Here is a 23264-nt window from a genome sequence, read left to right as displayed (position 1 = left end):
TCGGTCTTCCGGCATAGAGGCTTAGATCTTTCCAAACATAAAAGATCTGCAAGACCTCCTTAAGTCTTTTGAGACCACCAAGGAGCGTCGTTTGGCTACCCCTGGATGGAATTTAGACGTGGTACTAAGATTCTTCATGTCAGACAGGTTGGAGCCGTTACAATCAGCCTCCCTGAAAGATCTCACTCTTAAGACTCTTTTCCTGGTATGCTTAGCTTCGGCTAAAAGAGTCAGTGAGATTCATGCCTTCAGCAAGAACATCGGATTTTCGTCAGAAAAAGCCACTTGTTCGCTGCAACTTGGTTTTCTAGCCAAAAATGAGCTGCCTTCTCGGCCTTGGCCTAAATCTTTCGATATCCCCAGCTTATCGGAGATCGTAGGCAATGAACTAGAAAGAGTCTTATGCCCTGTTAGAGCTCTTAAGTTCTATTTAAAGCGTACTAAACCTTTACGAGGCCAATCTGAAGCTTTATGGTGTTCAGTTAAGAAACCATCCTTGCCTATGTCAAAGAATGCTTGGTCAGACTTTATCAGATTGTTAATACGAGAAGCTCATTCACATCTGAGTGAGGAAGACCGAACTTTGCTTAAGGTGAAGACGCACGAAGTTAGAGCTGTAACAACTTCCGTGGCCTTTAAGCAAAATATATCTCTGCAAAGTATAATGGACGCAACCTATTGGAGAAGCAAGTCAGTGTTCGCGTCATTTTACTTGAAAGATGTCCAGTCTCTTTACAAGAACTGCTACACACTGGGACCATTCGTAGCAGCGAGTGCAGTAGTGGGTGAGGGCTCAACCACTACAATTCCCTAATTCCTTATCCTTTTAATCTGTCTCTTGAAGTGTTGTTTTTTTGGGTTGTCCGGAAGGCTAAGAAGCCTTTCGCATCCTGGTTGATTTGGCGGGTGGTCAAAGTCATTTTTTGAGAGCGCCTAGATTAGGGGTTTGATGAGGTCCTGTTGTATGGGTTGCAACCCTTGATACTTCAGATCCTAGGGGTCGATCAGCATCCTAAGAGGATCGCGAGGCTCCGTAAGGAAGACGTACTTAAAAGGCAGAGTAATTGTTCAAGTCGACTTCCTTACCAGGTACCTATTTATTTTGTTTTTGTTATTTTGATAACTTCTAAAATGAAATAAAAAACTCTTAGCTCATAAAAGTGTAAACATATATTACTGGTCTCTACCCACCATCCTGGGTGTGAATCAGCTATATAATCACCGGCTAAGTTAAATATTGAAAAATGTTATTTTGATTATAAAATAAATTTTTGAATATACTTACCCGGTGATTATAAATTAAATGACCCTCGCTTCCTCCCCAATAGAGACGCAGTGGGACGAGGAGAAAATTGAGTCTTTGTTTACATTGAGAGTTGGGTATCTGGTCGACAGATGGCGCTGTTGGGCACACCCGCAACCTGTGTAGCGATCGCTGGCGAGTTTTTCCGTAGAGTTGTCTGTCGAGCAACAGAGTTGCAGCTATATAATCACCGGGTAAGTATATTCAAAAATTTATTTTATAATCAAAATAACATTTTTACCTTCCATATAGACACAGTTTAACCATAGATTTAAAAACCTATGAAATGCGTGAATTACAAATTCCCTTTTACACTGTTCAGTTCTCATCCTGGAGTAAGAATCCATCATTTATTAAAACGATGTCAAAACCCAAAGCTTCAGTTGAAGCAATGCATCATATTTTGTAATGCAGCTGCCCTAGTATTTTTTAAATTCAGTTAATATGCCATTAAGATACTCAATAGTCCTTTGAGGCCTTTTTTTTCATTATTGTTGGTGATTTTTTGTATCCATTTCCAATATCTAGCTCAAATCTCCTGGTTATTTGAAGTTTACAGGAAAGTTGGCATATTTTAGACTTTCACTACTTGATGATATTTGCCTAAATGAATTATTATTCAAGTGGGTTATATTACCTGGTTATCCAAATGATTAACTACATTTACAAAGCAGATAGTTTGTCATCTGATGAGCAAGTATTTTTTTATTACTTAAATACAAATAATTAATTGAGAAATGTCCATATTACAAACAAATTGATTAATAAGTGATTATGTTTCAGAAATATTGCAATATACTGTACTGTAATGCAAATGAAGTCTTTTAAGGAAAAGAGGATCAAATTTCAGCAACTAAAAGTGCCTACCATAAATTGCAAATAATTTATCATTAAAACGTTTGTCTGAAACTGTTTTTGATAGACATTCATGAACCTGTAGTGGGGAAGAGTCTGTAATATTTACTGGCCTGGAGAAAATTTATGTAAAACTGGCGGACAGCACGAGTTACTGAATGTTAATGACTTTGTGTGATGCGTAAAAGTTAGAAGTCCAGACACTAATTCTCTATTTTCTTTCATGCTGGTCCATAGACAATAATCGGTAAGATATTGGTTTATTCTGGGGGGATTAATAATTTGCTGTCTTTCCTTATTGCTTTATTTCCAGACCAATCCTAGTAATTATTTGACTCAAATTTATGCATCTCTAAATTTGGTCATTGCCTCCTCATTATGTAGGCTAATATTAGAATAATTACAGTTTTAATACTTCAGCTGCATTTTCCTGATGGGATAGTGCCACAGAATTGACACCTTTTGTTTTAATAACCTACAGAGTTATATCAGCAACTGTGTGAGCAGGCGGGATATCAACTACCCCCTGTTGACGAATGTGTTCTCAACCCTGGCGCCTGTGGAGATGGAGGACGCTGTGTAGACACTAGCGATGGCTACACCTGCCAATGTTATGAAGGGTATTCAAATCTCCATGCAACAGATAAGTGCAAAGGTAAGCATGTAAAACTGGTTTAATATGTACATCACTTCCACAAGTACAGCAGTAGATGTTAAAGAATATTCTAAATATAGATTTTGGTTCACTGAAGTTTTATAGTAAATACAGTACTTTACGGCATTCTAACTTAGATACTGCACATATTTTTATTTATCTAAGCTTGCTAATATATCCTACTAAGAATAACATTTATAATCAAATTTATTTAATTGTAAATGGCTTGGGACATGGAATTTGCAGACCCACACTCATTACTTGTGATTTAAAAGAACAGAGACAAGATTAATCTGTCCAGGACTGAGAATGAAAAAGACCTACTGTGCGTGAGGTGGCTGACCGGTACCAAAAAGGCCAATGTAACAATTGATATTTCAGGTGCACTGCAAGTATGGGTGCAAGAGTAAAAACTTGTCAGTCTATGTCATATATGGATAGAATTGAGTGTTGCAGTAGTAAATATTTGAGAGAATAGGTGACTGTGCTGTGGTATAGGAAATATTGAATAAGGAATTGTGGAAAGTGAATAGAAATATGTGATACATGGAAAATGATATTGAAAAGTTAAGATTAAATCTACATAAGTATTTTAAAGTGAAAAATAATTTGTGCCAGAGGAAATCAAGTACAGTCTGTACAGAAGGTAATGATCATGAGAAATTGTATCTATACTACTGTGAACTTAAACATAATCCTACAAGGTCTTTTCGTCATTACAACATTTCCTTTCCCAAGCATTTTTAATTGTATTCTTCATTGGAAGCCTTATACTTTTAACAGGACAGGCCCATTCAGAACAAATTTCCAGAAGACTGTCAATTCTCTTTCACTCCAAGCACCAAACTCACCAAGTATGCCATTTGTTCGTTTATCACCCACCCCTGAAAGCTCCTTGAGACTCAGAACGAGACTCCCTGAGCTAGGACAGTTGCTAATAATGATTCAGGGGATTACTGGATATTATCAAGGGATATCCAATATCTAAAAGGAATTACTGTACCTGAACCTTGCCTACTTTAGGTAACTGGCAACTAAAGTCAATCGTTAAAGAGATTGAACATTATCTGAAGTTGAAATATCTTTTAATACAACATATACCAGGAGGATTAACAGAAAATCATTAAGTAGTTTATTAAGTTAATCTTTAAGGCAAATGTTGAGGGATAACATTGTTGGAGACAGACTGTAATTCAGGACTAGATTGGTAATATGTCTAATAAGATAAAAAGCTAAGTAACTAAACAGTAACTTGAAATATTAGTCTTACTCTGCATTTTGGATAATTTGATAAAACTTCGCCAAAATCAAATGCAGTATGTACCTTGTAGTATGTTGCCTTCATCAGATAGTGTATCTCAAATACTAATTTGAAATCATATTTTTAAAAATCTGTTTTTTTAAATTGTGCCACACTGAATGACTGATGTGTATGAGATAGAGAGGTTTGTTCAAGCAAGTGAGTCACTAACTACATTTATCGTATTAAAAAAAAAGGCTGAAAAGGATTAATGGCTGAACTTGTAAGAGAGCAGTGTATCCAGCCTTTCAGACAAGATACAGTTGGACTGATTTAGTGGATGTTTATACAAAAAGAAAACTATATCTGAGGGAACCAGACAAGGTGTCATGATAACCACAAAACAATAATAGATACGCAATGAACGCTTATTTCACAGATAGGAATAGAATATTTAGATTAAAGTTTGACACACGATAGGTAAACAAAGATTTAGGAAAGAAATAAGGATCCAGGTTACCATCTCAGTCTGCAGCTTCACAAAATCCAAGTGTCTAAAAGATTGGTTAGAAATGTGTGTAATAGTTATGATGCAGAAGGGCACAAGTAAATAACGGATTTTGAGCGAAGCGAAAAATCTATTTTTGGGTGAGATAGCCATGGCGTCCTGATGGAAGGTTCCTGTTTGGTAGCTTCCTTGGGTATAAGACTACTAAGATATTCCCAGAGAATTTAACCACAGGTTATCACAGAATTCTAACTTCTGGAGCGAGTATCTCAAAGGTTTCCCTTTAAGACATCGTAATACAACAGGGGACACGCATGTCTGGTCGTGCCACATAGCTATCTCCACCCCGAACAGAGTTAACGCTTCGGTGTGTAAGGGCTGAGAATAGCTGGGAGCCGTTCCACAGCTAATCTCACTCGTGGCTACTACTGATACTCGAGACGTAAACAAACGGACGCCATTGCTCTAATGACGTCACGAGCGTCTTTATCCTGGCGCCAGTTGCTGCCCATCACCATGATACAATTGTGTAGGGTGGGAACAAACTGACGAAGTAGTAGGGAGGGTCCATCAGGACGCCATGGCTATCTCACCCAAAAATAGATTTTTCGCTTCGCTCAAAATCCGTTTTTTGGGCTCAAGCCATGGCGTCCTGATGGAAGAGTACCAGAGAATCAATGTATCGTGGTAGATTTTCCCCCAGAGTTAAGTGCCTAGGCATTGACAAAATAGCAAAGTAATCTTAGATAAGAACCATAGGAACGAAGTATCCTGCCCCCCATTGGAAGGAAGTTCCCATGGGCTATGCCGACGTCAAAGTGGTATTGAAGGACTATTCATCTTGACAGAAGAGCTTTTTAAGAGCTTAGAGATGAAGCAGAATGTTTGATATTTGTATAGGAACATTCTGAGTAGGTCAGTGGTGGTTGGGCACTGTGTGTAGGATTCATCTCCTGATTATCAGAAGTAAGTATTCGAGTAGGAACCTTACTGAGACAAGGTGAATATAATTTAAGGATAGACATCTTAAATTCTTCATGACCATAAGAAAGGAGGAATAAATAAAACTATGACAGTATGTATTTCATAGTAAGTAGGAGCTGAAAGAGACGCATAAGTAATAAAATAGAAATTTTATTTCACAATGCAGAAATTAAATAATTTACAGCAAAAGTAAAGTTCATTTACAGTAATAATAATGTACATAGAAATAAAGGCTTGCTCTTGAATCTGAAAGGGAATTTCAGGATTAGTAGGTACTCGTTCTCGAGGAACGCAAGTCTTTAAATAACACATCATGCTCAAGGTATGCGGCACTTGTGTAACACTATGACATTTCACCTGGGATAAGAACAGTTATAAAAGCACTAAGTGTTTTTAGACATCACTATGAATCACTCGAGGGTCAACATAGGCACCCGAAGAGTTAGAGTCCCAAATAACTCACTGTTCTACGCAGAGTTAGGTGCAGGTTTCATAACACTACCTGCGGCTACCACAAAATGTTTGATTTCGTGCACTTGTTTCGCATAATGTTTAAAGAAAACTCGCGAGGACTTCCAGCCCGTAAAGTTTTTAAGGCTCTCAAAGTCCATGCTCTGAAAGAAGTTCAGAGAAGATGCCACTTTTCTAGGATCATGACCAGCGGGTGTACTGTTCGGATCCGCTCTGCGAATGAAGTAGGTGATTTTCGCTCTTAATTGTTTCAGTGACAGGTCGCTGCCCGATGTTTCTCCTTTGAAGAGTTGGCCTCCACCAAAGTTTGAAGTTCTGCGAAGATAGACCTTGAGGCTCTCTACTGGACATAGAGAGACATCCTCCTTCAGGGGGCATATTCTCCAAGGGCCCCATCTTTTGGTGGGTAATTCATTTTTTGGCGAGAAACGTCGGATCAGGGGAGAGGGTCACTTCTCCTGAATCAGCAAACAGGATGTGTCCCTCTTCTCTTGATAATGCCACTATTTCGCTGACTCGAGCTCCCGAGGCGAGAGCAAATAAAAATATAACTTTCTGAGTCAGATCCTTGAGGGGGCATGAATCGTTGTCCAAGTTGGAGGCGAAATGGAGCACCTTGTCTAGTGACCAGGAGATCGGTTTCGGAGGGGGTGCTGGGCGTAGGCGAGCACATGCTTTCGGCAGTTTGTTAAAGATGTCGCTGGACAGATCAATTTGGAAAGCGTATAGAATTGGTCTAGTCAAAGCCGATTTGCAGGTCGAAATCGTATTGGCTGCTAATCCTTGTCCATGAAGGTGAATGAAGAAGGACATGCAGAAATCAATGGTGATTTCTTTAGGATTTTTTGCTTTAACAAAGGAGACCCATTTCTTCCAGGATGATTCATATTGCCGTCTCGTGGATACGGTCTTGTATTCCTCTAGGAAGTCTAGACTTTTCTTCGAGATCCCAAACCTCTTCTTTGCGGCAAGGGAGAGAAAATCATGAGATGAAGGTCCTTGATTTTCGATGATGAAGCGAAGACAGTCGACTTCTGTACTTGTTGAGAGAGAACTGGGCCCGGGAGAGGGATCAGCTTGGGCTGCAGCTCCAGGACCAGGGGGGTACCAGTTGCTCCGGGGCCACTTGGGAGCCACTAGGGCCGCTGTCCCTTTGAAGGTTCTCAGTTTGGAGAGGACTTTCAACAGAAGGTTGGTGGGAGGGAACAGGTATATCTTGGACCATCTGTTCCAGTCCAGTGACATGGCGTCCACCGCTTCTGCCTTGGGGTCCTCGTACGGGGCTACGTACAGAGGAAGTTGATTGTTGTCGCTCGTTGCAAAGAGATCTATCTGAAGTTCTGGGACTTGATGAGAGATGAAGGAGAATGATCTTGCGTCTAGAGACCATTCCGACTCTATCGGGTTTGTCCGAGATAGAGCATCCGCTGTCACGTTGCGGAATCCTTGTAGGTGAACTGCAGACAGGTGCCACTTCTTCTTCTCCGCCAGACGGAAGATTGGGAGAAGCACCTGATTTATCTGGGGCGATCTTGAGCCTTGGCGATTGAGACAACGAACTACCACCGAGTTGTCTAGGGTTAGACGGATGTGGATCGAGGGCGGCGGGGATAGCTTCTTCAGAGTAAGAAGGACCGCCATGGCCTCCAAGATGTTTATGTGGAACGTCTTGAATAGTGGAGACCAGGTCCCTTGAGCTTGTTTCAGGTGGGAGTGACCTCCCCAGCCCTCCAGTGAGGCATCCGTGTGGATGTTGAGTGAAGGAGGAGGGTGTTGGAGAGGAATGGACCTTTTCAGGGCCATTGCTTCCGACCACGGCTTTAGGAGGCATCGAAGTCTGTTTGGAAGCCGTCTCTTGAGGTCTCTTCGAGCGATGGATGCCGATCGTCTCCAGACTCCCGCGGCATCCTTTAGCTGTGCACGAAGCACTGGGTTTGTCACTGAGGCGAATTGTAGAGAGCCTAGAACTCGTTCCTGCTGTCGTCTTGAAATGCGTTTGGATTTCAGTAGTCGCTTGACAGACCCTGCTATTTCCTTCCTTTTCTTCTGGGGGATGGAAAGGCGGTGTGACTGAAGATTCCAGTGGATTCCCAGCCACTGAAACTTCTGAGCTGGAGAGAGGCGAGATTTCTTCTCGTTGATCTTGAATCCCAGGTGTTCTAGGTACTGGGTAACTTCGTCGCAAGACTTTGTACACTCTTCGGGCGATGGAGCCCAGACTAGCCAGTCGTCGAGGTAGGCCATCACCTGGACGTTTCTTAGGCGGAGCTGTTGTACTATGGCGTCTGCCAGCTTCGTGAAGATCCGAGGGGCCACATTGAGGCCGAATGGCATGGCCCGGAAGGCGTAGCTTTTCCTTTGGAGTCGAAATCCTAGGTAGGAGGAAGCGTGATGGTTCATTGGAATGTGCCAATAGGCATCCGCCAGGTCTATAGAGACCGTGTAGGAACCTTGAGGCAGAAGGGTCCTTATTTGTTGAAGCGTCAGCATCTTGAATTTGTTGTTCTCTATGAACTTGTTGAGGGGGGATAAGTCCAGAATGACTCTGAGCTTGTCTGAGTCCTTCTTGGGAACGCAAAACAGTCTCCCTTGGAACCTGGTGGACTTTACCTTCCTTATCACCTTCTTGTTCAAGAGGTCTAGAACATATTCTTCCAGAATGGGGGTCGATTGTTGGAAGAACCGCTGGAAGATTGGGGGTGGTTGCACCCAACTCCAGCCTAGACCGTTCTTGATGATGCTGTGTGCCCAAGGATCGAAGGTCCAACGATCCTGGAATTGGCGGAGTCTTCCTCCCACCGGAAGCACTTCATTGCTTCTGGTGTCCCGAGGACTTGTTGCCTCGGCCGCTAGCTCCCTTTCCTCCTCTACCTCTGGAGGGACGACGAGAGGCGTCTCTGCTTGCACCCCTGGACGAGCCTCTACCTCTGGCATGAAAGGTAGTGGATGGCTGTTCAAAGGCCGGGGTGAAGACCGGTGACTGTGACAACACCGGTTGGGGGACCAATTGAAAGGTCTGTTGTGGTTGGGCAACCACTTGGGAGGTAGCGGGTCCCGGAAACTGACGTCTTTGTTGACGTTGCTGGGGTTTCGGTTTCTGAGGTTTCCTCTTAGGCTGAGGTCCATCGTCCTGAGAGGTTTTCCTTTTCCTGGACATGCCCCACTTGTGGAGAAGGTTCCTATTCTCCGTGGCGGCTCTGTCCGTTATTTCCTTGACAAGGTCCGAAGGAAACAGGTGCTTTCCCCAGATGTTGGAGGAAATCAGCCTCCGGGGTTCGTGTTTCACGGTGGCACCGACAAACACGAATTCACGACAGGCTCTACGAGCCTTTATGAAATGGTACAAGTCCTTCATTACCGTCAGTAAGTGGGATTTGGCCAGTACCATGTAGTGATCGGGTACTGCTGTGTCACAGGCCATAACTTCAAGTTGGACTTGATGAGAAAGAGACGCTGCAAGCCTCTCCTTCGTGTCTTGTTCCCGGCGAAGGAGGTGATCATTGAGCTTAGGGAGGTCTTCATTAAACTGACGTCCGGCAACGTCAGGATCGAGCCTACCCACAACGAAAGTATGTTGGACATCTTTCCATTGTCTAGTGTCAGGGGGCGTTACGATGGAGAAGGGTCTGCACTCCTCCAGTGCAGGGCAGGGTTTCCCTTCTTCCGCCGCCTTAAGGCATGCAGCCAAGGCCTTTTCCAAAAATGGAAGAATCGCAGTGTCGGGAGCGACATAAGTAGGATGCTTCTTGCTCAAGGCAGGAAGCTTAGAGCAGGTAAAGCCCCTGCTCTTAAATGCGGAGGCTAGCATAGCCTGGGCCTTTGCGAGATCGAACACTATCTCTTCCTTAGGTTCGGTCTCCTCCTTCGAGGCAGGTTCAGAACGAAGCCGGACGTAACAGTCCGGGTAGGCCTCGAAGCTTGGGAAGAATTCCACATCTTCCAACGGGACCGTGCCGATTTTGTCACTAACAAAGATCCTGCCGGTCGCAATAACCATATGCTCTGCATACCTCCACGGGTTGGCATGAGAGCAAGCTGGGAGATCCTTAACCGAGATCTTCTTCGGTTCTCTGGATCCAATCATAGACCTGATGGACTCCTGGTTCTCCTTCAGTCTGTCGTCCATGACAGCTCTAATCAGTCGGATCAGTTCTTGTGTAGAGGAAGAAGGATCCGGGGTCGAGGAGGTAGACGGAATGGACACATCCGTCGGTGTAGGAGTAGGCGGAGGGATGGACGAGGGAGTAGCTCCAATCTCCGACTCGGTGTATTCCACCTTGTCTTCGTCCTCTTCGGCTCCTTGAGCCATAAGCGTCTTCTCCGTGTCTTCCGAGACGTCAGAGATCTGTTCATCCTCTTCGGAATCTAGGCGACACTCGTGCATGGACTGAGCCATGACCACATCAGGTTCCACCGTAATTTGGACAGTGGGGATTGCTTCCTTTGGAACCACTGAATCAGGGGAGGCCTTAGGGAACAGCAGGGACCTCAGTTCTTCGGTGGCCAGGTACGGTCCAGTGGCATTCCTCTGAAAACCACGCACCCACTTGCGCAGTTTCTCACGAGCAATGTCTCTAACCTCCGCTGAGGGAGGGTTATGGAAGGCCTCAACTAGGTAGGCCTGGCAGACCGTACAATCCAGTGGATTCCAGAACTTCCAATCCCCTCTCTTGTCTGAGCAAGGGGCGTGAGTCCTGCACGCCGTATGTCCGTAAAACTGGGAGCGTTTCACGGCACAGTATGCGAAATCGCACTTCATCTGCTCCTCCTGTGGAAGAAAGAGAAAATGAGTATGGGGGAGTCATAGGAATGGCTCTTAAATTAAGTTAATATTAATCATTAATTTTAACTTATATAAGGTGTGATGCATAGAGAGTGAAACAGTAAAGGAGAACACGCTCCATGCATCTCGCCCGGCTGGTTACCATAGGCTTGGTCCTGGGATAATCCAAATGACCGAGATCATTGGATATAGTTTCCTAGGATTCCCATTATATTGGAACTCCATGGAAAGCCAAGGACAAGGTTGGGATCGAATTCATTCGGTTCCCAGATAAGAGCCAGAAGGTCTCATTAAGGGTAACTGCTTCTGGCAACCAGCCGTGCTAAGATGCACATAGCATGCTGGAAATAGAAGAATGCAAAGAGACAGCATGATCACTAATAGAGCAGTACTAGGTACTGATCTTAGAAGCAAAGCAGCTTATCTATTTGCCAGGTAGGGCTATCTTAGTCTTATGATAGCTACAGAGAGGGGGTGCAAGTATTCTTGACGCCTCCGGGGTATCCGGCAAGCCGCCGGCACGCCGGAGCTCGCTCCAGCATAGATTCTGGCATTAGAACAGACAATTTTCAAAAGTCAGTTAGATACCAGGATGGCGGCCGCCGGCACAACGGCGGCACGCCGGCAGGGAGCGGCGGCTCCGGCAGCCGGAGGATGCCGGATTGGTGACTGGGGTAAGGATGGTACAGGTAGTATCGGGTTGCCGGCAGTATATGCCGGCACTCCGGAGATCGACCGGCAAGCGGACGATTAGATAGGAGTAGGAGAGCCGCCGGTAGTAGCCGGCGGCAGCCGGCAGTCCCTCGGAACACGGGGGGCTGGCGGCAAGGGTAGGGAAGTCACCAAGAGGCAGGTATTGCCGGCATAAGAGGCGGCAAGAGACCGGCACCCAGATAGATAGAGAGACAGGGGGAGGGGGGGAAGGATGCAGGAAGTACCTTCAGGGTTCCAGACATCCCTCCCCCTCCCTGAGGGGGTGTACCCATGATAGAGACAGGCTCTATCATCCATATGCAGGGGTCACTAGGGACCGGGAGCAGGTAGCCCAAGGGAGGACTAGGGAACACCCAAGATGGGGGGGGGGGGGAGACTCCCTTATGCAGAGCTACACTAGGAACTAACCTTATAGGACACTATGAAGGTATATGTACCAGAGCGGACTGCACAAGGAAGCTCGGGTAGCCCTACTCATCCACCCTAAGGAGGAGTTGTAGGACAGGGGACAGATGAGTATAAACTAACCTAAGCATAGGCTAGGCTATACAAGAGATAGGTGGGGAGGGAGAAGAGAGGGGTCTTCCCAGGAAGGGTTTCTGTACCAGAGCGGCCACAAAGGGAAGGGAGGACACTCCCTAACCTAAGATTAGGCTGATCGGCTAAAACGGTGCAAGAGTACAGTTTCAGCATGGAACAGAGAAACCTTCCTAACCCGACCTAGATCAGGGCTAAAAGTCCTGAACTAGGCAAGGAAGAAGACGTATCGCTATCGCAGGAAAGTCGCAGACTATCCTAGCCATAGAGGTAGGCTAGCCTAACCTCACTCTCAGACGCAATCCTAAAGGGGGTTCATTCCTTTAGGGAGGACTGAGAGGCGATATAATACTCTATTAGACAATGAATCCCTTTACTCAGAAAAGGGATCAAGGCTAATTAGAGGGAATGCCAAGGCAGGGGATGAAGGAAGCATATAGGGGTCCTAAGGTTAGGTTAGGCTAGTAAGAATCACTGACTAGCCTATCCCCTATATGGTCCCTGAAGGCGAAAACATTTGCATCACTAGTCAAAAGTATTGTAAAATAATAATGCCACTATCTTCATAACTTAGTCTAGGATCACTGATAAATCATGCATGAACACTTGTATGTAGGCTCCTGGCCTGGGGGCTATAGTAGCCGACTGGTATGAGGTCAATCGATGACCGATAAAAAGCGTCTAAACACGAAATAAAAGTTCCTAGCTATGAAGACTAAATAAACTAATGTATTCGATTAGTATATAAGGCCGGAAGCGTTGTTGTGGCTAACTAAATAAGACATGCAAAACAACAACGACGCCATAAAATGGCGGGTCCGGTAGAGGCACAGCTCTGCCACAAAACATCAATTATTTCGCAAAATAATATTTACTTTACGGCCAGAGCTTAATTAAACAATACTGGAACCTTGTACTCAACTTTCCAGAAGAAGGCGAGGCTGAAGGTAACGACATAGCGAAGATGCAAAACGATAAAGTTCACACAAGGGAAAATCCGTCTCAGTAGGGCAGCTACTAAACAAAGGATGAAGACGCTCGTGACGTCATTAGAGCAATGGCGTCCGTTTGTTTACGTCTCGAGTATCAGTAGTAGCCACGAGTGAGATTAGCTGTGGAACGGCTCCCAGCTATTCTCAGCCCTTACACACCGAAGCGTTAACTCTGTTCGGGGTGGAGATAGCTATGTGGCACGACCAGACATGCGTGTCCCCTGTTGTATTACGATGTCTTAAAGGGAAACCTTTGAGATACTCGCTCCAGAAGTTAGAATTCTGTGATAACCTGTGGTTAAATTCTCTGGGAATATCTTAGTAGTCTTATACCCAAGGAAGCTACCAAACAGGAACCTTCCATCAGGACGCCATGGCTTGAGCCCAAAAAAAAGATTTGAGGCTCTGTGAGAAGATCCTGAACCTGAGATAAACAATGTACCACCAGAACTGTTATTGAATGGTGTAGTAGAGCATATTGGTGAGGGTTTTAAATTGGTCTGAATCTAGAACAAAGTGGATTTCTTAGCTACCCAAAAAGATGTTAGTGTTAAATTCCCAAAATAATGAAAGCCAAACTAATTGAAGTGTAAAGACAAATTTTTAGAGTGGCAGTACTGTGCTGTCATCATTCCATCTATAAATGGGCCTGGCTTTCTGAAGCACTAAAATTAAGTGCAAAGGAATATATTTCAAGAACACTTCCTATGTCCTTACTCACAAAGAGCTATGAGTAAATCAGCCTGCAAACCATACATTGAATATTTTCATTTATGGTTTGTAGTGACAGGCTTCAAAGGTGGCATTATATTCTATAACAAGATTAGGTAATGATTAGTCTTACACAAGTCAAAGCATCTTGAGACTAAAAACTAAACGAAACTAGAAATTTCAATCAAACAGGATTAATTAAACTTTAAACCAAGTAGCTATTCTTAGTAAAAAATAATAACCACTCAACGATTCATAATCACAACAAAATGAAGGAATTGGAAGGTATATTTCAGACACAGCTGTCTCTAAATACTTTGATAAAAAAGGCATATCAGAACCTATCTTAGAAACATAATAAGTTAGTTTTATCATAAGTTTTCCAGCATGCTAAGTCCTCACACTAATCTTGTTTACAACCACCACATTAGCAATGCTTATATGTTAAGGCTCATGGCCGAAGGGCATAGCATATGTAAATGCAACTCCCTAGTGTCATAGGTGCTTGTGTAACATCACCTCCCAAGAGATAGTGGTATATATAATTTGAGAATTAAACTTTAATTATAATAAACTATAATTCTTAAAGTAAATAGAATATAACTAGTTATTATTATTATTATTATTACTATCCAAGCTACAACCCTAGTTGGAAAAGCAAGATGCTATAAGCCCAGGGGCTCCAACAGGGAAAAATAGCCCAGTGAGGAAAGGAAATAAGGAAATAAATAAATGAAAAGAACAAATTAACAATAAATCATTCTAAAATAAGAAACAACGTCAAAACAGACATGTCATATAATAAACTATCAACAACATCAAAAACAAATATGTCATAAATAAACTACAAAAAGACTATGTCCGCCTGGTCAACAAAAAAGCATTTGCTCCAACTTTGAACTTTTGAAGTTCTACTGATTCTACCACCCGATTAGGAAGATCATTCCACAACTTGGTCACAGCTGGAATAAAACTTCTAGAGTACTGCGTAGTATTGAGCCTCGTGATGGAGAAGGCCTGGCTATTAGAAATAACTGCCTGCCTAGTATTACGAACAGGATAGAATTGTCCAGGGAGATCTGAATGTAAAGGATGGTCAGAGTTGTGAAAAATCTTATGCAACATGCATAATGAACTAATTGAACGACGGTGCCAGAGATTAATATCTAGATCAGGAATAAGAAATTTAATAGACCGTAAGTTTCTGTCCAACAAATTAAGATGAGAATCAGCAGCTGAAGACCAGACAGGAGAACAATACTCAAAACAAGGTAGAATGAAAGAGTTAAAACACTTCTTCAGAATAGATTGATCAAATAACCCACTGTAAAGTTCAAGTTGTTTTACAGCCAGACTGATAAGGGTAATAAAAACATTATTGTTAGAAATTACCAGACTAAAGTAAACCTGTGATGAGCTAGTGGTCGAGCTGACAAGCGAACGGAAACACACTGTCATCTGAAATGATCATGTGATGCAACCTACTAACTGAGCTTTTAGATCACCAATATAATAAAATTTATCTGTAATATGAAATTCCATCTCTCAAATTAAAACAATATTGTTTAAGTGTGCTCTCATTAGCAAAAGTAGGGATTTAAGGATCTAGCTACCAACTTAGTTTTCTGCCGCAAAATCGAAATGTTATGTAGAGGGATTAGGCATGTGTAAATGCAAGGGTTAGACTACAGAAGGATAAAGTAATTCAAGAATTAAAGATTCATAGGGAGAAACTAGACTTTGTAAGGCACAGTGAACATTCAGAACTCTTACTGAAGGAACACAGAGAAGTTAGATCACAAAAAGGATGAGCACTTATTTGGCTGGTAAGCGAGTACAGGTATTGGTATGTTACATTGTTAACAACATAAAAAATAACTGTTTTCTGTCTGTAATTCCCTTTGAACTAGAAATTAATTTCCTAGGCCGTTATGAGAAACAAACAGCATTCATTTTGTTTACAACATAGAAGCTTCACCGCTGTGCACTGTATGTATACTCTCCAGTTCCATAAACACTAATTTGAAACAAATGGCACCTCTACCATTGTTGTAAGGAGCATTTCTATGAGAAGGAAGTTAGCTTTTTACTAAGTCTTTTTGTACACTTTACAGATGTTGATGAATGTCGGCAAGGAGCGTGCAGAGGTGGTCAGTGTTTCAACACCCAGGGAAGCTTTACTTGTCGCTGTCCTCCTGGATTTGATCTGTCATCGGATGGAAAAAATTGCATTGGTAGGATACTAGTCATGTATCAGTTAATTTACAAATAATTATCTTACTTATCTCATCTTACTACCAAGCCACAATAAATTAGTGATTTCAGTCATTCCAGATAAAACAATATTTTCATAGAAATTGCTATTACTGTATTTTCTTTTTTACATCAGTGTGATATCATTGTAATACCATGATTGTTTTATTTAACTTCATTTTATTTATAAATGAAGTATTTTTTGATTGCAAACAAATCTAAGACTTTTCTATTTAGCATATCAACTGAAAGGAATATTGTAAATTATTAGATCTGCACTATAAAACTCATGTAAAGGACAGTACTATACTATATACTAATAGGTTCTTCATGCATAATGGCTCCTTATTTGTTTTTGTTTTTCAGATCATGATGAATGCAGCGAGACGGGAATGTGTGCGAATGGAGTTTGTACAAACATGGATGGATCATTCAAATGTGCTTGTAATCCTGGCTTTGTCCTTTCTTCATCTGGTTTTGCGTGCATTGGTAAGAGAAGGTTATGAAAAATATTTTTTGGAATTCACATTTCAACTACTGTAGTGTACTGCATTTCTTTTCTGTATGTAATACTGTACATAATCTTTATTAGTTTTGTTTTTGTTCAGTACCTTAACACATGATGACAGTCTTTGTCATACCATAACATCTGCTTTCAGACATCGATGAATGTGCTGAAAATCCAAGAATCTGCTTGTCTGGTCGATGTGAAAATTTAGATGGTAGCTACCGATGTGTATGTGATAATGGTTACACCCATGCTACTGATGGCAGCTTCTGCACAGATGTCGATGAATGCGCAGAGACTGGCATGTGTGATCATGGTAAATGTGTCAATATGGATGGCTCTTTCAAATGTGTTTGCCAGCCTGGTTATACGCTCTCTCCAAGTGGCAAAACGTGCATTGGTAAGTGTATAGCCAATGAAAGTTAATTTCTTTTGTCTCATACTGATTGTCTGTAGAGAATTCCAAGATCTGTGTATCCTACATTAGTAATGAAAGGAAGTTTTTTGTTATAAAGCTGACTCCACTATTTTACTGATTAGATTTTTCAATTTCTTTTTAGACCTAAATGAATGTGCTTCAAATCCATGCAAGAATGGCCGATGCATCAACAATGATGGCAGTTTCCGATGTGAATGCGGACCAGGATTTACTCTTGGAGTAAATGGACTTACCTGTCTTGGTAAGTTTTAAAAATATGTTATAGTATAAATCTTTTGGAACTTTTGATGGTTTCCTATCTTTGTTTTATGATATGATTGTTATTATTGTAAGATTAAACTAGCCTTATGGCAGCCTTCACTGACTCTGTCTCGGTTGAACAATCCGTAATGATAAGAGGTTTGTGTTTACCAGTAAACCGCTCCCTTGCCTTGCCTTATTCATTTGTTAGTAGCGGGGCCATATGCACATTTTATGTAAAAGAAAAATTATAATAATTCTTCTCTACATTTTGAAGAACCTTTTCAGTGGGGCTCTTTTTTTAATAGAATCTGTACAAAGTCTAGAAAAAGAAATTAAGTTCTAGTTATAGCAAAAAATTTTATGCTCAAGATCAATAAGTTTTTTATGCTGTGTAAAGGCCTTAAAAGCCTTTAGCTGCTCATGTTTAAGATTAAAGAGCAGAATTTAATAGAGTTGTTATTTGTATTTTTCCGTAATGTTCTTGAAGCTAGAATCATGGTGATAGAAATGTGGTATCAAGTATTTTATATTGACATTTGAATCTTTACTGAATATTTACTTCCTTTCAGATACCAAGCTGGATTTCTGTTATGCCGTCTATCGAGATGGGCAGTGCTCTAATCCATCTACGATGCCTACAACAAAATCAGCTTGCTGTTGCTGTACGGTTGTCTTAGGACAACCCATGGGTTGGGGAACTCCTTGTCAAGCATGTCCACAGCCTGGGACGCAGGAATTCCTCTCTCTTTGCCCCCATGGATATGGTATCACCTATGAAGGAGATGGTGAGGAAGCTTTTGTTGATTTACTTTTTCTAACTGTAGTTTCCTTTGAAATTTTCATGCTTTCAACAGGTTTTGAGTTGGAGTTTAGAATGAAGGCTTTAAGACAGATGTATATGTTTATACTTGCTGTTCTCAGTTTAGAATGTGTTCTTTTATGCAGATATAAATGAATGTGCAATGAATCCAACCATATGCCGCAACGGAGCTTGTGAGAACCTTGAGGGTGGCTACCGATGTATTTGCAACCCGGGCTATATGGTTGATGACAGTGGTCGCCAGTGCAACGACATTAATGAGTGTGCTATTGATAATCTTTTATGTGATGGTGGGCAAGTAAGTGTTAGAGTCTTTGCTATGTTGGACTGTTTTCTTAAATTTGACTGAATCTTTTTAGAATATGGCTAAATATTATTTTAATAGGATTAAGCTTCTCTTTACTTAGTGAAGTAATAAAACAGTTAAATCAAGATAATCATAGTGATACATTCCAACATTTCCTTGAAAGTAAATATTTAAATCTATCTGTAACTTACCACAGATCATGCATGAAGTATGTAATTAGGCTTTGAAAGAAGATACAGTGAAATTTGGTTGTAACTTATTATTATTCAAAGTAGCTTTTTAATAGCTCTCAAGATACATTTTCAAATTATCTTTATTTTCTGTCAACAGTTCCTTAAATGATAAGAAGTGGTATATAACATACTGAGAATTATAAGTATTTACTTTTGTAAAAGAAATGGAAATTACATCAGGACTGATATGTTTCAATAAAAACTGTGATCAAGTGGCTCTAACATGCTAGTCTCCATAAGATCTTGGGTTTTGAGTTCTGTCACGTCCTTGAAAGTTATTGTAAAGTTACTTTCTTTGTTAATTACAATTTTTACGTCAGATTTTTTCTATCGAGTTGAATATGAAATGAGTTATGTTCCCTCTCGAATGGATGACTATTTTGTCCGAGTTTTCGTCCAGACTGTATTCAGATATCCTGCACCTTCCTATTAGTCTTTGTCCAGAGCTGCTTCTACATCTGATATTTATCTGGCCAACTTCTTCCATCCAATAGTTTTAAAAATACTTCTAGTTCAGCATTGCCAGTCTGCCTTCTTTCATAATATAGAATAGTTTAAAACATTCATTGTTTTTCTGAGATTTTAGTCTGCAGAAGGATTCTAAACCTCAAATGCTTACCCTGAAGAGAGTCATTGACATGATGCCAAAATATCATTATATCTCTAGTACTGGACAGCTCTCATCTTAATTTAAGATTCATGAATTGAAGGTTCTACATTTCTATATTACTTAGTAAACAGTCCCATTTATTTACCACTGAATTCATTCTGAAAGTTACTTGGTAGAGTCTGTTCAACATAGGACAAATACAACAAAAATTTCTTTGTTATGCAATCATTATTGATGATTTTGAATACATTTCTGACATTAAATTTGCCATCATGTGTTTAATTCCCAAAGTATAATCCCTTCGTTGCTTTACAATTTAATGAAGCACAATTGGGTAAAGAGTTAGTAGGAAGAGGTTTTGAATTTAATCATAATAATTTGCTTAAATTGTCTCTTTTCAGTGCCGTAATACACCAGGGAGCTATCAGTGCATATGCCCTGCTGGCACACAGTTCAACACAAACACTCATGTATGTGAGGATGTGGATGAGTGTACCGAGCTAGGAGAGGATGCATGTGTCGGAGGCACATGTATCAATGTCATCGGCTCTTACAGGTGTGAATGTGACGAAGGGACCATCCTCGACTCAACCGGCAGGTACTGCATTGGTAAGATGCATTTATGCTTGCAAAATGAGATACATCATAAGTAAAGCATGTGTGATTTTAAGTAATGATTTGAATGTGCATGAACAAAACTGGCAAAGCTGTAATTTTTGTTCTGTGTGGTAGATATCTAAACTGTAGTACATTGCTCCATTTTGTTATCGTTATATTGACAATTTGATTATTTGTTCGTGAATTAGATGTTGTTTGTATGTACTGTACTGTGGTTTGTGTGTAATTGCCAGACAATCGCCGAGGATCATGCTGGACGAAAGTTAAGGATGGCCGCTGTGAAAATAATCTCCCTAAACTTACTCTGAAATCTGAGTGTTGTTGCACCATTGGAAAAGCTTGGGGTTCTCCCTGTGAAGTTTGTAATCCTGCAGACTGTGATTGCCCCATTGGGTTTGCTAAGGTTTGTGCTGGTGTGTACTAATTTACCTGTTTGTGGAAGCTATTTCCCTTTATATCTATGTACAGACTTTGATCTTCACAGACTAGTGGAAGCAATGCAGGCCTTAATATGTTAAATAACTCTGCATAGAGTTAGAAGTCCTTCCTTCCTGTTTATTATATTCTCATACTTGATGTGTCTTTCAGGTTGATGGAAAGAAATGCCTCGACATTGATGAATGTCAGTTGAATCCTACTATATGTCAGGGAGGAGGTGAATGTGTCAACACAGAGGGCTCCTTCACTTGTAACTGTCCACCTGGTCTAACATTGGATGATACAAAGACCAAATGCCTAGACCTTCGGAAGGAAACTTGTTACTTTGGCTACAGAAATGGAATTTGTACAAAAGAACTTGAGGTACTATATGAAACAATCTGTCATTTTATTATACAATGTTAGTAAATTTTTTCCCTATGGATGACTATAAAAACTATGCTTCAAATTCCTTTGTCAGAGTAAACTTGAAAGTTTTCTTGCACATATTCTGTACTTATTTTTGCAATATTTTGTACACTCCTAAGATAAGATGACTTTATTTTATTCTTAGCATTGCTTTTGTAAGAAGCTAAAGATATTAATATACTACGATAACATTGTGACTAGATTTCATATTGATTTAACATTTTATAAAAGATACGTGGGATTTGCTGACCCCTAAATTAATCCTAGTTGAGTTTAGTTCAGAAGGGAAACTCACCTTAATCTTCTTTGACTCTACTGTGGATTCTTTCCAATTTTCAGGGCCTGTTTAGAAAATCAACTTGCTGTTGCACAGTAGGGAAAGCGTGGGGAGAAGCTTGTGAACCCTGTCCCCGCCCAGGCACAGAAATATTTGAGGAACTGTGCCCGAAGAGTTATGGATATGACGGAAGAAAAGATGTAAATGAATGCACCATGTACCCGGACATGTGTGATAACGGCCGATGCAGGAATTCAATTGGCTCATTCTCCTGTCGCTGTAACCAGGGCTATGCTTTAGATGAAGATGGAATCAAGTGCACAGGTCTCTCTTTAAGATTGTATTGTGTTTAGCAGTAATGATCTGGCAACAGTATAAATAAGGATGTTTGATATGTAAACATTTTTCTTTGATAATGAAATTAATTGCAAGTATTTCTAACATGACTTTTTCATTCTTTTTATCAATAGATATTGATGAGTGTAGCATCATGCGAGGAGTCTGTGGTAATGGAACTTGTCAGAACACAGCTGGAAACTTCATCTGTGATTGTGACGAGGGCTTTGAATCTACCATGATGATGCAAGTTTGCATGGGTGAGCTACGGTATAGAACACTATTTTCAACTTGGTTGATTTTTAATTTAATTTTTACTATTTGTTAATATTCATATTGTGTTGATAGGAAGTTGAAGAAATGTGTTTTATTTAAACAAATTTGGTAAGGGTTTTAAAGGAATTAATCTGCTATACTGAGGTTTGCAAATACTGTAATAAAAAAATATAAGAATACAGTAATAATATTCATACTGTATTTATAGTTTTCAAAATTGGTTGTCATATATGTTGCATTTGTGGGTGTATTGTGAGAAAGTTGTTTTAAAGAACTTGTTTTTTATGTTTCTCAAAAGTAGAAATGACAAGAAATAATCCTTTAAAGAAAATAGCTCAACCCTAAGGTGGTACTGAAGGTTTTTTTTTTCTTCTTCATTTTTACTGTTTTGCTACATCAGAATATTTAGTTATTGAAAAGTATCGCAAGATGTAGTTACAGTGAAGATGTACTTATGAACACTGAAGTTGATCCAACATAGAAAAAGATACCTTTACTTTTCATGAGCTATAGTGTGAGATTACAGGAGAAAATATCCTGGATCAAAGTACCAGTTCGAAGATTGCATCCAAATGTAAAAGGACTGTGTCGAGTTTGTGAGAGATGATTAAATGGAATGTCAACTTTGGTTGCTGGTTATAAGTACGTAGCATATAACTATGACTGCTAGAAAAGATATATAGTGTGAAGGAGACTAATGTTACATCCATTTTTATCTTATCTGTAATGCACAAGTTATTTTAACGACACTTGAGGTGATTAACATTCCGGTATCAAGTGTAACTAATGTTCCAAAACAAACGTGATGTGAAATAAAGTAGAAATATTTAGTTCATTAAAGCATGTAACATGGGATAAGAGTTGTAGAGGGAATGAAAAGAATCCTTTCTCTTAGATGAGGCAGGTATCAGTAAAATTAAGGGATTTTGACGAAGGAAAAATCTATTTCTGGGCGAGGAACCTGTGTCGCCCAGTGAAATGATCCTCTAGCACCATTTCTAAGGCATAGTTATGGCTGAATATACCAGAGAAAAAAGGATGCATGGAATGCCAGGAATAAACCTAGCTCGCTCACTCTTTGAGTGTCGGTATAGAAAACTGGGTCGTGATTGAACCACGACCATAGGTCCCTCACCAATTAGACCTCTCCCTCATCAACATACCCCGGAACAACGAGATACCGTCCTACACCCGTCTGCTGCCTCCTACTACGACTATCCTTCCCCACCCCTACACCTCCCCACCCCCTTACCTCATTCCTCCACAGCACTAGTTGGCCAGACGTGTTTAAGTTTTTTGTACTAGTTGTAGTTTTTTTTAACCTAAAGTAAAGATCTTACACACTTTTGATAAGATAATACAGTACAGTAATTATGAATATTATTTTACATTTACAGCTATTTGAGTGGTCTGATCTGTTTTATAATAAATTTTTGTAAACAATATTTTCAAAAATAGGTTTCTGGGCTCGAACCTGTGCCGCCCAGTGAATAAGCTCCATTTAAGCACTTATTCTTAGGTAATTTACTGCTAAATATACCAGAGAAAAAATGTAAAGGAGTGCTAGGTTAACTAGCTCGCTCACCTAATGGTGTCGGTATAAAATTGGGCGTATAATCCAGAGGTCCCGCACTATTTAGATTAATCCACGACAGAGAACCCCAATAGAGGAGAGCCGTTCAACCTCACTCGGTACTACTACAATGCATCCGCTCAGAACCCAACTCCGTTTAGCACGACTTGTG

General features: G+C 40.7%; 1 protein-coding gene across 1 annotated transcript in view; it reads left to right on the top strand.

The window, feature by feature from the left end:
- LOC137656671 (fibrillin-2-like) overlaps positions 1-23264 on the top strand; it is a 92469-nt gene that overhangs the window by 42979 nt on the left and 26226 nt on the right. Inside the window, 12 exon segments of the mRNA XM_068390848.1 lie at positions 2640-2813; positions 15868-15987; positions 16373-16495; positions 16666-16914; positions 17075-17194; positions 17766-17981; positions 18142-18314; positions 19568-19775; positions 20018-20187; positions 20373-20585; positions 20970-21231; positions 21378-21503. Coding sequence (XP_068246949.1) covers positions 2640-2813; positions 15868-15987; positions 16373-16495; positions 16666-16914; positions 17075-17194; positions 17766-17981; positions 18142-18314; positions 19568-19775; positions 20018-20187; positions 20373-20585; positions 20970-21231; positions 21378-21503 — 2154 coding nt within the window.

This window comes from Palaemon carinicauda, chromosome 17, assembly GCF_036898095.1.
Source record: "Palaemon carinicauda isolate YSFRI2023 chromosome 17, ASM3689809v2, whole genome shotgun sequence".
NCBI lineage: Eukaryota > Metazoa > Arthropoda > Malacostraca > Decapoda > Palaemonidae > Palaemon > Palaemon carinicauda.
The sequence above is the reverse complement of the archived record's forward strand: the minus strand, read 5'-3'. Positions and strand labels throughout refer to the sequence as shown.